At 36.6% G+C, this 16,201-nt stretch overlaps 1 protein-coding gene across 1 annotated transcript in view; it reads right to left on the bottom strand.

Annotated features, from left to right (window-relative positions):
* Positions 1–16,201, bottom strand: part of DNAH6 (dynein axonemal heavy chain 6) — a 313,929-nt gene that overhangs the window by 216,458 nt on the left and 81,270 nt on the right. The window contains exons 16-18 of the mRNA XM_007970043.3: positions 15,232–15,360; positions 10,027–10,140; positions 8,347–8,490 (exon numbers count right to left, since the gene is read on the bottom strand). Coding sequence (XP_007968234.3) covers positions 8,347–8,490; positions 10,027–10,140; positions 15,232–15,360 — 387 coding nt within the window. The remainder of the gene's footprint in view (positions 1–8,346; positions 8,491–10,026; positions 10,141–15,231; positions 15,361–16,201) is intronic.

Below are 16,201 nucleotides of genomic sequence, written 5' to 3'. Positions count from 1 at the left end.
ATATCAAAAAAAAAAAAAAAAAAAAAAGAAAAGAAAAGAAAAGAAAATCTGGATACAAATTATGCTCATCGTTACTGGGGTGTCCATGCTTTTAGGAGGTGGAACATAAATTTCCACCCCTTAAGTATGGCTGTGCATAGTAACTTCCTTTCAAAGAATACAGTATGGAAAGGGCAGTAGTAACTGTACAGTTAAGACAAATGCTACTTCAACCATGTGGTCAAGCTGAACACCATCAGTGAAAAGTCATGTTGACAGCACGTATTTTGGATATGAGGCGATGAAAATGATACTGTACCTGTCTTGTCTTCTTTGTAAGAATCTATAATTCCAGTGTAATTATGAGAAAAACAGCAAACAAATCCAAATTGAAGGATATTATACAAACTACTTGACTAGTACTTTTCAAAATGATCAAGGTCATGAAAAACAAGGACAGTCTGAGAAACTGTCACAGTCTAGTAGAGCCTAAGAAGACATGACAACCAAATGTAATGTTTTATTACAGATGAAATCTTGGGACAGAAAAAGAAGGATGTTAGGTAAAAACTAAGAAAATTCAGATAAAGCATGGACTTTAGTTAATAATAATGGATTGATATTGGTACATTAGTGGTGACAAGTGTATTATACTAATGTAACATGTTAATAAAAGAAACAGAATGTGGAGTATATGGGAACCCTTGGTATATTGTTATAACTTTTCTATGAATCTGAAACTATTCTAAAATAAAAGTATATTTAAAAAATAAATGCATAAACTGATAGAATGGAAAGGAGAATTACGTAAATCCATAGTCATAGTTAGAGAGTTCAACACTCCTCTCTGAGTCACTAACAGAACAAGCAGGCAGAAAATCAGCAAGGGTATAGATGACCTAAACACCACCGCCAAGCAAGTCTACCTAATTAACACTTGTAGAATGATCGCTGAGCAACAGCGGAATGCACATTCTTCTCAATGCATATGGAAGATTCACCAAAATTGACCATATTCTGGGATATAAAACAAACCTTACAAAATTTAAAAGGACAGAAATCATAAAACTATGTTTTTGGACCATAAGAGAATTTTATAGATACTGAGAAGTTAAATATAAAACACATATGGAAAGGCAAAGGAATTAGAGTAGACAAAACAACTGTAAAAAGGAAGAACAAAATTGGAGGATTAAGACTACTCGATTTCAAGACTTACTAGCTATCATGATTAAGAAAGTGTGGTATTGATGTAAGAATAGGCTTATAGAGCAATGAAACAGAACAGAGTCCAGAAATAGACTAAAAAATACAGTCAATTGACTTTTGGTAAAGGTGCAAAGGTGAGTCAATGGAGAAGAGTGTCTGGGGAGGATAGTCATTTTCAAATAATGACTGAAGAAAAAAAAATAATTTCAAATACTGCTGCTGCATTAATTGGAAATAATGTGTACAAAAGTACACTGTGATACCTCATCTTTTATGAAAAAATTAACTCTAAATAGATCATATATCTAAACATAGAAAACAAAACCTTTAAACTTCTAACAGAAGAACATAGAGAAAATCTGTGTGACTTTAAATTTCAAAAAATGTATTTGGATACTATACTAAAAGCTTGATCCATAAAAGAAAACAAGTATAAATTAGAGTTTATTGAAATTAAAACTTTTTGCTTTGTGAAAATCCCACTGTACAGGGACTGAAAAGACAAGCAATTGACTGGAAAAAATATTTTCAAGTTACATATTTGAAAAAAAACTTACATGCAGAACATATGAAAAACTCTTAAAACTCAATTATAACCAAACAACCCAATTAAAAATGGGCAAAAGATCTGAACATTTAATCAAATAATATAGATGGAAGACAAATAGCATATGAGATGATGTTCAACATTATTAGCAATTAGAAAAATGCAAATTATGACTTTTTTTTATTATAGTTTAAGTTCTAGGGTACATGTACACAACGTGCAGGTTTGATACACAGGTATACATGTGCCATGTTGGTTTGCTGCACCTATCAACTCTTCATTTACATTAGGTATTTCTCCTAATGCTATCCATCCCCCAGACCCCCACACTCTGACAGGACCCGGTGTGTGATGTTCCCTGCCCTGTGTCCAAGTGTTCTCATTGTTCAATTCCCACCTATGAGTGAGAACATGTGGTATTTGGTTTTCTGTCTTTGTGATAGTTAGTTGAGAATGATGGTTTCCAGCTTCATCTATGTCCCTGCAAAGGACATGAATGCATCCTTTTTTATGGCTGCATAGTATTCCATGGTGTATATGTGCCACATTTTCTTAATCCAGTCTATTACTGATGGCCATTTGGGCTTGTTCCAAGTCTTTGCTATTGTGAATAGTGCCTCAATAAACATACATGTGCAGGTGTCTTTATAGTAGCATGATTTGTAATCCTTTGGATATATACCTAATAATGGGATTGCTGGGTCAAATGATATTTCTAGTTCTAGATCCTTGAGGAATCGCCACACTGTCTTCCATGTCTTCCACAATGGTTGAACTAATTTACACTCTCACCAACAGTGTAAAAGCGTTCCTATTTCTGCGCATCCTCTCCAGTATCTGTTGTTTCCTGACTTTTTAAGGATCACCATTCTAACTCGCATGAGATGGTATCTCACTGTGGTTTTGATTTGTGTTTCTCTGATGACCAGTGATGATGAGTATTTTTTCATGTGTCTGTTGGCTGCATAAATGTCTTCTTTTGAGAAGTATCTATTCATACCCTTTGCCCACTTTTTGATGGGGTTGTTTTTTTTTCCTGTAAATTTGTTTGAGTTCTTTGTAGATTCTGGATATTAGCCCTTTGTCAGATGGGTAGATTGCAAAAATTTTCTCTCATTCTGTAGGTTGTTTGTTCACTCTGATGGTAGTTTCTTTTGCTGTGCAGAAGCTCCTTAGTTTACTTAGATCCCATTTGTCTGTTTTGGCTTTTGTTGCCATTACTTTTGGTGTTTTAGTCATGAAGTCCTTGCCCATGCCTATGTCCTGAATGGTATTTCCTAGGTTTTCTTCCAGGGTTTTTATGATTTTAGGTCTAACACTTAAGTCTTTGATCTATCTTGAACTAATTTTTGTATGAGGTGTAAGGAAATGATTCAGTTTCAGCTTTCTACATATGGCTAGCCAGTTTTCCCAGAACCATTTATTAAATAGGGAATCCTTTCCCCATTTCTTGTTTTTGTCAGGTTTGTCAAAGATCAGATAGTTGTAGATGTGTGGTATTATTTCTGAGGACTCTGTTCTGTTCCATTGGTCTATATCTCTGTTTTGGTACCAGTACCATGCTGTTTTGGTTACTGTAGCCTTGTAGTATAGTTTGAAGTCAGGTAGCATGATGCCTCCAGCTTTGTTCTTTTGGCTTAGGATTGCCTTGGCAATGCGGGCTCTTCTTTGGTTCCATATGAACTTTAAAGTAGTTTTTTCCAATTCTGTTTATAGTATTCTCTGATGGTAGTTTGTATTTCTGTGGGGTCGGTGGTGATATTCCCTTTATCATTTTTTACTGCATCTATTTGATTCTTTTCTCTTTTCTCATTAGTCTTGCTAGCGGTCTATCAATTTTGTTGATCTTTTCAAAAAACCAGCTCCTGGATTCATTGATTTTTTGGAGGGTTTTTTGTGTCTTTATCTCCTTCAGTTCTGCTCTGATCTTAGTTATTTCTTGCCTTCTGCTAGCTTTTGAATATGTTTGCTCTTGCTTCTCAAGTTCTTGTAACTGTGATGTTAGGTTGTCAATTTTAGATCTTTCCAGCTTCCTCTTGTGGGCATTTAGTGCTATAAATTTCCCTCTACACACTGCTTTAAATGTGACCCAGAAATTCCGGTATGTTGTATCTTTGTTCTCATTGGTTTCAAAGAACATCTTTATTTCTGTCTTCATTTTGTTATGTACCCAGTAGTCATTCAGGAGCAGGTTGTTCCGTTTCCATGTAGTTGTGCAGTTTTGAGTGAGTTTCTTAATCCTGAGTTCTAATTTGATTGCACTGTAGCCTGAGAGACAGTTTGTTGTGATTTCTGCTCTTTTACATTTGCTGAGGAGTGCTTTACTTTCAATTATGTGGTCAATTTTAGAAGAAGTGCGATGTGGTGCTGAGAAAAATGTATATTCTGTTTATTCAGGGTGGAGAGTTCTGTAGATGTCTATTAGGTCCACTTGGTGCAGAGCTGAGTTCACGTCATGGATATTCCTTGTTAACCTCTGTCTTGTTGATCTGTCTAATATTGACAGTGGGGTGTTAAATCTCCCACTATTATTGTGTGGGAGTCTAAGTCTCTTTTTAGGTCTCTAAGGACTTGCTTTATGAATCTGGGTACTCCTGTATTGGGTACATATATATTTATGATACTTAGCTCTTCTTGTTAAATTGATCTGTTTACCATTATGTAATAGCCTTCTTTGTCTCTTTTGATCTTTGTTGGTTTAAAGTCTGTTTTATCAGAGACTGGGATGCAACCCCCGCTTTTTTTTTGTTTTCCATTTGCTTGGTAGATCTTCCTCCATCCCTTTGTTTTGAGCCTATGTGTGTCTCTGCACGTGAGATGGGTCTCCTGAATACAGCATACTGACATGTCTTGACTATCCAATTTGCCAGTGTGGGTCTTTTAATTGGGGCATTTAGCCCATTTACATTTAAGGTTAATATTGTTATGTGTGAATTTGATCCTGTCATTATGATGTTGGTTGGTCATTTTCCCCAGGAATTGATGCATTTTCTTCATAGCATCACTGGTCTTTACAATTTGGCATGTTTTTGCAGTGACTGGTACCAGTTGCTTCTTTCCATGTTCAGTGCTTCCTTCAGGAGCTCTTGTATGGCAGGCCTGGTGGTGACAAAATCTCTCAGCATTTGCTTGTCTGTAAAGGATTTTATTACTCCTTCACTTATGAAGCTTAGTTTCCCTGCATATGCAATTCTGGGTTGAAAATTTTTTTGAGAATGTTGAATATTGGCCCCCACTCTCTTCTGGCTTGTAGGGCTTCTGCCAAGAGATCCGCTGTTAGCCTGATGGGCTTTGAGACTGAGTCTCGCTCTATGACCCATGCTGGAGTGCAGTGGCATGATCTCGGCTCACTGAAACCTCCACCTCCCAGGTTCAAGCTATTCCCCTGCCTCAGCCTCCGGAGTAGCCAGGACTACAGGGACACACCACCATGCCCAGCTAACTTTTGTATTTTTAGTAGAGACGGGGTTTCACCATGTTGGCCAGGATGGTCTTGATCTCCTCGGCCTCCCAAAGTGCTGGGATTACAGGCGTGAGCCACCGTGCCTGGCCAATTATGACCATTTTAAGACACTTCCATCCATTGTTTAGAATGACTGAAATTAAAAAACAAAACAAAACAAAAACGTCCCTCACAATAACAAGGGCTAGTGATGATTAGGAGAAACTGGAATTCTCATAAATTGCTAGTGAAAAGCCAAAATGTCACGTTTGCTTGGAACACATTTTGGCAACTTCTTATAAAGTTAAACATACACTTACTATACAACCTAATAATCCTACTTCTAGTTATTTACCCGAGTTAATAGAAAACTCATGTTCACACAAAACAAAAAGCTGTACATGACAGTTTATAGCAGTTTCATTAAAAATCACTATAAAATGAGACGGAACTCAGATATCTTTCACCAAGTGAATGGATAAAGAAACTATGGTACATCTATATAACAGAATACTAGAAAATAAAAATAAATGAACTGGCTGGGCATGGTGGCTCAGGCCTGTGATTCCAGCACTTTGGGGGAGCTGAAGCGGGAAGATTGCTTGAGCCCAGGAATTCGAGACCAACCTGAGCAACACAGTGAGATCCTGTCTCATAGAAAGAAAAAAAGAAAGAAAGAAAGAGAAAAAGAAAGAGAGAAATGAACTATTGCTTCACATGACAACATGGAAGAATATTTTTTTCTCTTAAAAAATTATAATTCACAGAATTATGCTACCATCACCTCTATCTAATTTTAGAACATGTCATCACCCCAAAATGAAACCCCATACTCATTAGGTCCCATTAGTAGTCACTCCATTTCTTCCTCCTCACAGTGCCTGGTAATCATGAGTTCACTTTCTCATTATAGATTTCTTTATTCTGGACATTTCATATAAATGACATGCTATCTGGCCCTTTTTTGTGACTGGCTTCTCTTACTTTGCATCATGTTTTAAAATTTTTAATCTTATTTTTTGCAGACATGAGGTCCCACTATGTTGTACAGACTGGTCTCGAACTCCCAGGCTCAAGTGATCCTCCCTCCTTGGCCTCTCAAAGTATTGGGATTACAGGCTTGAGTCACTGCACCCAGCCTAGCATCATGTTTTTAAGGTTCATCTATTCTGTTGTACATACTACTTAATTTCATTTTACTACTGAATAAAATTCCTTCATATAGATATGCCACATTTTATTTCTCCAATTTATTAATTGATGGAAATTTGTTTTTTCCCCCACTTTTGGCTACTATGAACAATGCTGCTATGAACATTTGTATCAAAGCTTCTGTGTGAACACATGTTTTCAATTATCTTGGCCATATATCTAGGAGCAGAATCACTTGGTAATATGGTAGGTCTATATTTCACATCTTGAACAAACTGCCAGATTATTTTCCAAAGTGGCTGCACCACCTTACAATCCTACCAGCAACATGCGGAAGTTCTAATTTCTGCATATTCCCTACAATACTTATTCCTATATCATCTGTCTCTTTGATCATAGCCATCCTAGTGCGTGTGAAGTGCTACCTCATTGTGGCTTTGTTTTGCACTTCCCTAATAACTAATGGTGTTCAGCACCTTTTCATGTGTCTTCTTTGGGGAAGTGTGTATTCAAATCTTTTGCCCATTTTAAAGGGTTATTTGTCTTTTTATTTGTAAGAGTATATTTTGGGTACAACTACATAGAGGAATCTTAAATGCATTTTGCTGAGTGAATGAATCCAGACCCAAAAGGCTGCATGTTGTATTATTTCATTTACATAATATTCTGTAAAAGGCAAAACTATAGAGACAGAAAACAGATCAGCGGTTGTGCGGAATTGTGACAGAGGGAAAGGCTGACTACAAAGGGACAATACAAGCAAATTTTTAGGGTAATGAAATTGTTCTGTATGGTACTATTGTATTGGATACATTACCCATTTGTAAAAACCCATAGAACTGTATGCCACAAAAAGTAACCTCTACCGTATTCAAGTTTAAAAGAATATAAACCAGGATTTCGAGGGAACCCAAGATGGAATGCAGACTGTAACAAATAAATTTGTTTACAATTGTATGATTTAATCACACTAAAGGCAATAAAGAAGAAAGAAGCTGACTTAAACAACTTGGGAAAGTGTTTTGACTAGATACTGTAAGCTAAAGGGGAAAATATGCAAATAACACTCTTTTCAAGCTGGAAAATTGTCTTCTCATTGTGTCTGAAGCTTTGCTTACTTTTCTTCTCCACATTTTTTTTTTAGTTCTTTATTTCATCTTAAAAAAAAACCATAAAATTGTCCAGGCACAGTGGCTCACACCTGTAATCCCAGCACTTTGGGAGGCTGAGGCAGGTAGATCACATGAGGTCAAGATTTCGAGACCAGCCTGACCAACATAGTGAAACCCCGATTGCACTGAAAAAACACAAAAAATTAGCCCAGCGTGGTGGGTGGCAGGTGCCTATAATCCCAGCTACTTGGGAGGCTGGGGCAGGAGAATCGCTTGAACCCAGGAGGCCAAGATTGCAGTGAGCTGAGATTGTGCCACTGCACTCCAGCCCGGGCAACAAGAGTGAACAAAAAACAAACAAACAAAACAACAACAACAACAACAACACACCCTAAAATTGTTTAAAAAACTGAAATCATATCCTGTTTCTTAACCATTTCAAGCACTGGCTTAGCTGAGATGGTTTCAAAGATTCAGCCCTGTACACCTGCAGCCTGGCTTCCCAACTTTCTTCACATCATAGCACATCTGGAAAATGGCATAGTTGTGTGGTGCACTGATGCAAATGGACAAGGCTGACTGGACAAGTCTACCCCAGCCTCATCTGGCTCCCTAAGGGAGCATATCAGTATCTTAGCATAACTACAACCTATTCCTGCACTATTTCCCTTACCACTTGGGAAACACTCTGAACGCCCCTCCTAAGCACAGTATTTAACTGTCCTTGGCCAAATGAAGACAGGATGTAGTCTGTGCCACTACAAAAAAACGAATTTTGACTATTGTTTTTTCTGTCTGCAAAGCTGACTAACTTAATCGGGGAATAATTCCTGATACTGGTCTCATTAGCATCAATTAATAACCAACTGGCCTACAGTTTTTGAACTAATTTGTACCAACCTTACCTTTTCTTTCATTTTTTCCACCTTGTATTTGAGCTGGGGCACTACACTGTTGGGTGGCAAGCCTTTTTCCAGTTGAGTCACAAATTTAGCATATTTAGAAACTTGACTATTTAGGACTTCTGGATCCAGGCAATCAAATTTGGACTATGAAAAATTTAAAAACAAAGCAAAACAAGTTAAAACATAAAGTAAAAGTCAAGTTTGAAATACTAAAAAAACTTTTAAAAGTTAATCCAAATCTACACTGTGCTTTTGGAAATGGCTTTACTTATTAAATTGCTAATAATATTATATATCCAGCATCACCTGTTTATTCCTGAGGGTCAATATGCATAAACTCCTCGAAGGATACAAATAGCTATTTTTTTACTCTTGCTAACCAGAAATTTCTCACCTAGTAGTCTTCTATTATTTGATTATATACCTGTTTAACATAAACACTTTAAATTCATAAATTATTCATAAAATTATAGATCTATATACTTATATATAGATCTTATATATAGATCTATAATTGTTTTTCTCAGTTATGTAAACATATAAGTATACACATATATTGACATGTCAGATAGCCACACATATATACTGATGGCAGTAGAAAATTTGTAAACCTTCATTTTTCTTTATTCTAAATCCATCATTTTCCTTCTGCTCCCTAATGGGTTTTCTTGTGCATTTCCTAGGGTGAATGCATCCCATGTTGGAAGCCACTGCTCTAATCCATGGTGGAAATCAGAAAATTCTTTTTAAGCTGCTGCTTCTCAAGAATATTTTTTTACTTCTGAGATAAGCGATAAATGAGTTAAAGGAGTTATAATTGGTGTTATAGCATATATTTGTTTTTTATTTTCTATTTTCTCCACCAAAGGTAAGTTCTATGTTTGAACTTTGTTCTTCTTATTCTCCAATGGTACTCCCAGCACCTGGAACATATTTTCTATGCTACTGTTTTTTAACCAAGGCATGTGTCTTCTAATTATAGGCATTAGCACAGGTAGGATGAATAAGAAGTGTAAAACAATATTTGTCAGGTTGATAGTATTTCTAACATGTCCATACCACACTTGAAAGTATAGGTGGCCATCTATTTTGCCTCGTAGAGAGGTGACCCTTGTTAAGGATTGAATATAGGGTAGATCCTAGAAACAAAACTCTCTGATGGCTGTTGATATTTGGCTCCTTAATTTAAAAAGTTTACTATTGAGTTCTTAAAGGAAGATCCTAGATTTTATCACTCTATCCTATTACAGTGAACAAAATGGCTTCCTTTTTCAAAGGACAACAAAAGTAGAAACCTAAAGTGTGTAGATCACAAATAAAATCCTACAATCCTTAAGAACATTGAAGTGTATGATGACAACATTGTGTTTAGAAACCACAAAGTGATTAAATATCACACAGCATTGTCCATTGATGCTTCCATTATGTAGCCTTCTAATATGCAGGACCTGAGAAGCCTGGCTTACAAGAATACTTTCTTTTCTGTAGCATACAGTGACATAAGGACTTTTGTGCTTTTCGCTGGAAAGCTTATAACAATTCTCAGAAAATGATACCATTGCATATTTTACTGACATTAAGGAAAGCACCAGATTGTTAAAAGTTATAATTCGAATTATTACAATTTTAAGATTAATTCATACAAAAATAATTTAAGAACTGAAGGCTTTTTTCCCCTACCTTTAACCATTCTTGTTGGAGTTTATCCCATTCAGAGAAAGAATCCCAGAGCAATTGTTTGAGCTTCAGTTCAGCACTGACTTCTTCCAAAGCTTCAAACTTGGACACTTCTACCTTTAAAAATGTAGTACACAAAATGCGCAACTTAGTTTTCAGATATAATAAGCATATGCTATTCTCCTATTAATAATTTTTGGTATAGTGATTGCTTGGCAGAATGTGCATCCTAAATGGATTAAGAAAAGGAGCACTAGAAACAAATGAAGAAAAAAAGAAAACTCCATAAAACCCCACATATATTAGAATTTCCATTACAGTAACAAAATATAACTCCTGGTATTTCCTTAGAACTTAAATATTCTCCAAAGACATAAATATTATAAGAGTAACACAGGCATTCTTCTTTGAGTTGGATTATATATGCACATATATGTTAGGGCTTCTAGGGAAAGCCGATGAGTCTTTAGAGGCACTGATTTCTATTGGGCTTCTGTACTTAAATGGCAGAAGAAGATGATGACTGTGCGGTAGCTGGTGGGGAAGATGGTGAAGTTTAAGATAGAGAGGACAGCATGGTTTCTGACTCTTTTCTAAACACGGACTTTATATGAACCCCATGGAGAGTAAGGGTGTAAGAAAATCTGAAGAATGTGTTTTCATGAGAAGTGTTTTAAGATTGCCTTGGCTCAAACTGGGGAAACTTTCAGGGAGCTGGTTACACAGAAATTCTTGGACTTTGACATTAGGAATTTAGTCTTGTCTTCCATTAAGAGTCGCAAATGATTTCCTGCAACCTAGATTAGTTAGGCTTTCATGCCTATTCTCCAAATAATTGAGAGCCACAGAAGGAAGGCTAGATCAGAGGCAATCAGGAAGGAATCAGTCATGAAGTCATAGACAGGGAAGATGGAAGGAGGAAGATACACATTCATTTCAGGTTCTGTGTTTTTTAAAAATTAATTTTTTAACTTTTCTTTTTATTGTAAAAACCACATTAATGAGATCTATTCTTTTAATAAATTTTTAAGTGTAAATTACAGTAATGCTAACTATAATAATGTTAACAATGTTATTTAATGTACTTTTTCTAATACTTTTTCACATTGCACAACTGAAACTTTATACATCTAGAACAACTCCTCATTTATTCCTCATCCTAGCCTCTGGAAACCACCGTTCCACTTCCTGCATATATGAGTTTGACTACTTTAGATATCTCATATAAATAAGATCATGCAGTATTTGTCCTTTTGTAGCTGGCTTATTTCACTAAGCATAATGTCCTCCAGGTTCATCCATGCTGTGGCATAGCAGGATTTTCTTCTTTTGTGAGGCTGAGTAAAATTCTATGTTATGTAGATACCACATTTTCTTTATCCATTCATCTGCTGATGGACATTTTAAGTTGTTTCCTTATCTTGGCTATTGAGAATAATGCTGCAATGAACATGGGAGTACAAATATATCTTTAAGAGCCTGATTCAATTATTTGGGATATATGCTCATAAATGGGATCATTGGGTCATTTTTAATTTTTTTAATTTTTGAGGAACCACCGTGCTGTTTTCCATAGTGTTCGCACCATTCTACATTCTCATCTACAGTGTAAAGGATTCCAATTTCCACACATCCTTGCCAATATTTATTATTCATTTTATTTTTGTAATGGCCATTCTAACAGATGTGAGGTGATACCTTCTTGTAGTTTGATTTTAATTTCCCTGATGATTACTGATGTTGGGTGTCTTTTCACATGCCTATTGACCATTTGTATGTCTTCTTTAGAGAAATGTTCATTCAAGTCCTTTGTCCATTTTAAAAACTGTTTTTTTTTTTTTTTTTTTTTTTTGGCTATTGTGTTGTAGGAGTTCCTTATATATAAGGAGTTTAGATAATAACCTCTTATCAAGTATATAATTTGCAAATTTTTTCCCTCATTCTGTATGTTGCCTTTTTACTCTGTTGATTGTTCCCTTTGCTTTGCAGAAGCTGTTTAGTTTGATGTAGTTCCACTTGTCTATTTCTGTTTTTGTTGCATTGGTTTTTGGTGTCACATCCAAGAAATCATAGCCAAGGCCAATGTCATGAAGATTTCTCCTACATTTTCCTCTAGGAATTTTATAGTTTTAGGTCTTTTAAGTCTTTAACCCATTTGTTTTGAACTGATTTTTGTGTAAGGGCTCAGCTTCATTCTTTTGCATGTGAATATCCAGTTCCTTAACACCATTTGTTGAAGAGACTATCCTTTCCCTGTTGTGAATTTTTGGCACCTTTGCCAAAGATGAGTTGACCGTATTTGTTGATTTATTTTGGGGCTTTCCATTCTGTTTCATTGGTCTATATGTCTGAATGTATGCTAGTACCACACCATTTTAATTACTATAGCTTTGTAATACGTTTTTAGATTAGGAAGTGTGAGGCCTCTAGCTTTTTTCTTGTTTCTCAAAATTGCATTGGGTACTCGAGGTCCTCTGTGGTTCCCTAAAAATTTTAGAATTTGTTTTCAATATTTCTTTAAAAATGTCATTGGGAATTTGATAAAGATTGCATTGAATGTATAGGTCACTTTGGGTAGTACAGGTATTTTAACAATATTAAGTGGTCTAATCAATGAACATGGGATATCTTTTGATTTATTTGTGTATTATTTCATTTCTTTCATCAGTTTTTTAGTTTTCAGTGTGTGAGTCTTTCACCTCCTAGGTTAAGTTTGTTTCTACTTTATTATTATTATTTTTGATTCTGTTGTAAATGACATGCTATTTTTTATGCTATTTGGATTGTTATTTATGCTATTTCTTTATTTTTATGCTATTTCTTTATCTTTTGGATTGTTTGTTGTTAGTATATAGAAATGCAACTAATTCATGTAAGTTGATTTTGTATTCTGCAACTTTACTGAGTTTATTTATTAGTTTTAATTTTTTCCCCCTGGAGTTTTAGAGTTTTCTACACATAAGATACCTAGAATATGCTGGATCCTGTCACTACTTCAAGACAGGTGATATAGAAGTTTGTCCCTTGAGCAGTCCCCTGATAATGTATCACATTGGGCAGCCACTTCAAATCTTTCCCTGTCCAGGTAGAGGCTGAGATTTGGGAATTCTTGCTTGCTTACTCTGCACTGAGTCAGGGGTGGGGGGAGGGGTGTTAATGGCTAGTGAATGTAAACTGGTCGAAACTGTTGCTTTTGTTCTCAGTGGTTCCAACCTGGGGCCTTTCCTGTCCATAATCAAATTCAGGCAAGAGAGAAACCAGTCTCTTAGGCAGACCCCTAAAGTGTCAGAATGCCGTATATTCCATCCAGTCTGTCTTTCCCTCCCTCACCAGGGAGAAGCTGAGAACTTCCTCCTAACTGTGTAGCACTGTGCTGGGGGCAGGAATCACAGTGAAAGGGTGTTAGAAATTATTCTACTGGCTTCAATCAGCTGATTTTATACTTGCTCAGGGTGCAAGAGACTCTCAACTTGCCTTTGTATTTCTGACAAAATAAGTTGGTTCAGGGGTTGTTGAGTCAGTGTGTCCAAGGGAAAAAGGAGGGGCTGGGGCTTCATACTCTGCTGTCTTGCTGACAGGACCAATGATATTCTTTCTTACTCAAGGACTGCTCACATGTGAGTTGTAGCTTTTTTTTTTTTTTTTTTTTTTGGAAATGGAGCCTTGCTCACACTGTCACCCAGGTTGGAGTGCAGTGGTGCGATCTCGGCTTACTGCAACCTCTGCCTCCTGGGTTCAAGTGATTCTCCTGCCTCAGCCTCCCAAGTAGCTGGGATTACAGGCACCTGCCACCATGCCTAGCTAATTTTTCTTATTTTTAGTAGAGATGGGGTTTCATCATGTTGGCCAGGCTGGTCTCGAACTCCTGACCTCGTGATTTGCCAGGCTTGGCCTCCCAAAGTGCTGGGATTACAGGTGTTAGCCACCATGCCCGGCCAAGTTGTAGCTTTTTATCAAGTAGTATTTCCTCCATACCTTGCTCCTTACTACATACCTTCCTGTCTTGTAGGTCAGTTAACTCAACCTGGGAACAACTTTGAACTCTAGTTCCTTCACACAGATCTGCCTCAAGTATCACCAGCCTTATTGGCTGGTATCAAGTTCATAATTTTCAGATTTCTCTACCAATCCCTGGACCCTGGAGTAGACAGCATGTCAGATCACTTTCTGATCATCCATCTGGGGCTCTGAAAAGACAGGTGCATTCCCCTGTGAGGTTCAAGCATGTTCCTCCAATATATTTGGGGAGACCAATGGCATCTTCCTTATTGCTAGGGGCTCCCTGGTTTTGTCCATAGGAATATTTTCTTTTCTATTCTCTTTTCTTGCTGTTGGTCTCTCTAAAAGTTATTGAAAGCATCTGCATCTCTTGACCCTTTCTCTTCATGTTTTTTGAGAGACTTCTTTTAGCCTTTCAAATATACCTTTTTTTATTTCAATTTTTTTATTTTTTGAGACAGGGTCTCTGTCACCCAGGCTGGAGTGCAGTGTCACGATCTTGGCTCACTGCAACCTCCGCCTCCTGGGCTCAAGTGATCCCCCCCCGTTTAGCCTCCCAAGTACCTGGGACTACAGGTGTGTGACACCATGCCTGGGTAATTTTTGTATTTTTAGTAGTGATGTGGTTTCACTATGTTGGTCAGGCTGGTCTCAAACTCAAGAGCTTAAGTGATCCAACCACCTCGGCCTCCCAAAGTGCTGGGATTACAGGCATAAGCCACTGCTCCTGGTCCTCAAATCTACCCTTTTACAACCATTTGTCCCTGGCTTAGCTGGGGATGTCATTTTTATCAAATTGGCACATAAAAACCAGTGTAGATCAGGCAATATTAATGGAATCATAACATACATATGAATGTAAAGGAAGCCTGAATATTACTTAAGAAAGGATAGTGTGGTTTTAATTGACCACATTTAAAAATCCACTTACATTTTAACATAGAAAGTACAGTTCCTTGTCTGAAAGTTTTGCATAATTCACAATTATTTTAATAAGAAAGATATTTGGTATCTCATGTGTCTTAGTCTTTAAACACTTCAAAGGCAGGGAACATATCATATTTTGTATTTGAGACTATTTGTAGCATGCTGACTAGCACATAGTTGTCCAAATATTGAATGTTTACAGTTACATTATTGAGGTCCTTGTGCATATATGCCATTTCTATACACACATTTCTAAGACAGATGGTGTAAAACTGTCATTACCTTAAAATTCTTCTGATAGGACTTACACCGAAATGCACGTTTCTGAAGATCAGCCAGAACAGATTGCAGATTATTCAATACGAGCCTTATTTTGTCTTGGTCAGCAGAGATATCTAAAATCTGTGGATCCTGTAAATTTAAGACAGTTTTTGGTTAGCCATTCCTGCTTTTTGATAAAGATCAATTAAATTAAATGAATTAATAAACATTTTAAAAAAGATTCCTTTAATTCTCTTTTCTTTTTGATTTTGAGAAATGATGTTTAAAATTGTTGCTTTCCTGAATTTTAAACCAATGCATAGACATTATAAAAAGTACGCATTTGTATAAAGTGCCATGGAGATAAAATTGTTTTAAAACATTACCTAATATATTCTTCCTCATCTGCTTTCATTTCCTACACTTCTTCAACCAGTGTGACCTCAGATAAGCAGAGGTGAATGCAACAGGGAAGAGAAGGAAGGGGATATGATATAAGGTAAATTTCCACTATACAATAAAGGAATGGAAAGGCCTTTGTATTCTAAGATGATAGAAGAGAGAAAATGAAAAACATAAATGGCAAGACATATGTTTTATGGCTGACCTGTTAGGATTGAAACCCCAGTGAATGGGAATGGAATAGTTCAGGAGTAAAGCAAAAGCATGTAACTAGGTTTGGGATAATCTGAGAAAACTGAAGGAATTTGAGAACCATTATAGCTATAGCTCAGGGAGGCTAGTTAGTCCATGTCTTAGTCAGCATGGGCATGCATTCAAATTGGCAACGTGATCTACATTAGTAAAAGCCAAGGGATGTGTCCAGGAGGAAGGGGCTTATATTGACATTCTGGTGTCTTGTGACTTGGTATGATATACAGGGAATCCTGAAATTCTCATGTGTCTTGATTCTGGTAGTGGGAACTGTTGTGAGAACTGATGGACCAGAAGATGTCTGAGGCCAGGATGAGAAAGCTACAGATTACTTGGG

Source organism: Chlorocebus sabaeus, chromosome 14 (genome assembly GCF_047675955.1).
Source record: "Chlorocebus sabaeus isolate Y175 chromosome 14, mChlSab1.0.hap1, whole genome shotgun sequence".
Taxonomy (NCBI): Eukaryota; Metazoa; Chordata; class Mammalia; order Primates; family Cercopithecidae; genus Chlorocebus; species Chlorocebus sabaeus.
The sequence above is the reverse complement of the archived record's forward strand: the minus strand, read 5'-3'. Positions and strand labels throughout refer to the sequence as shown.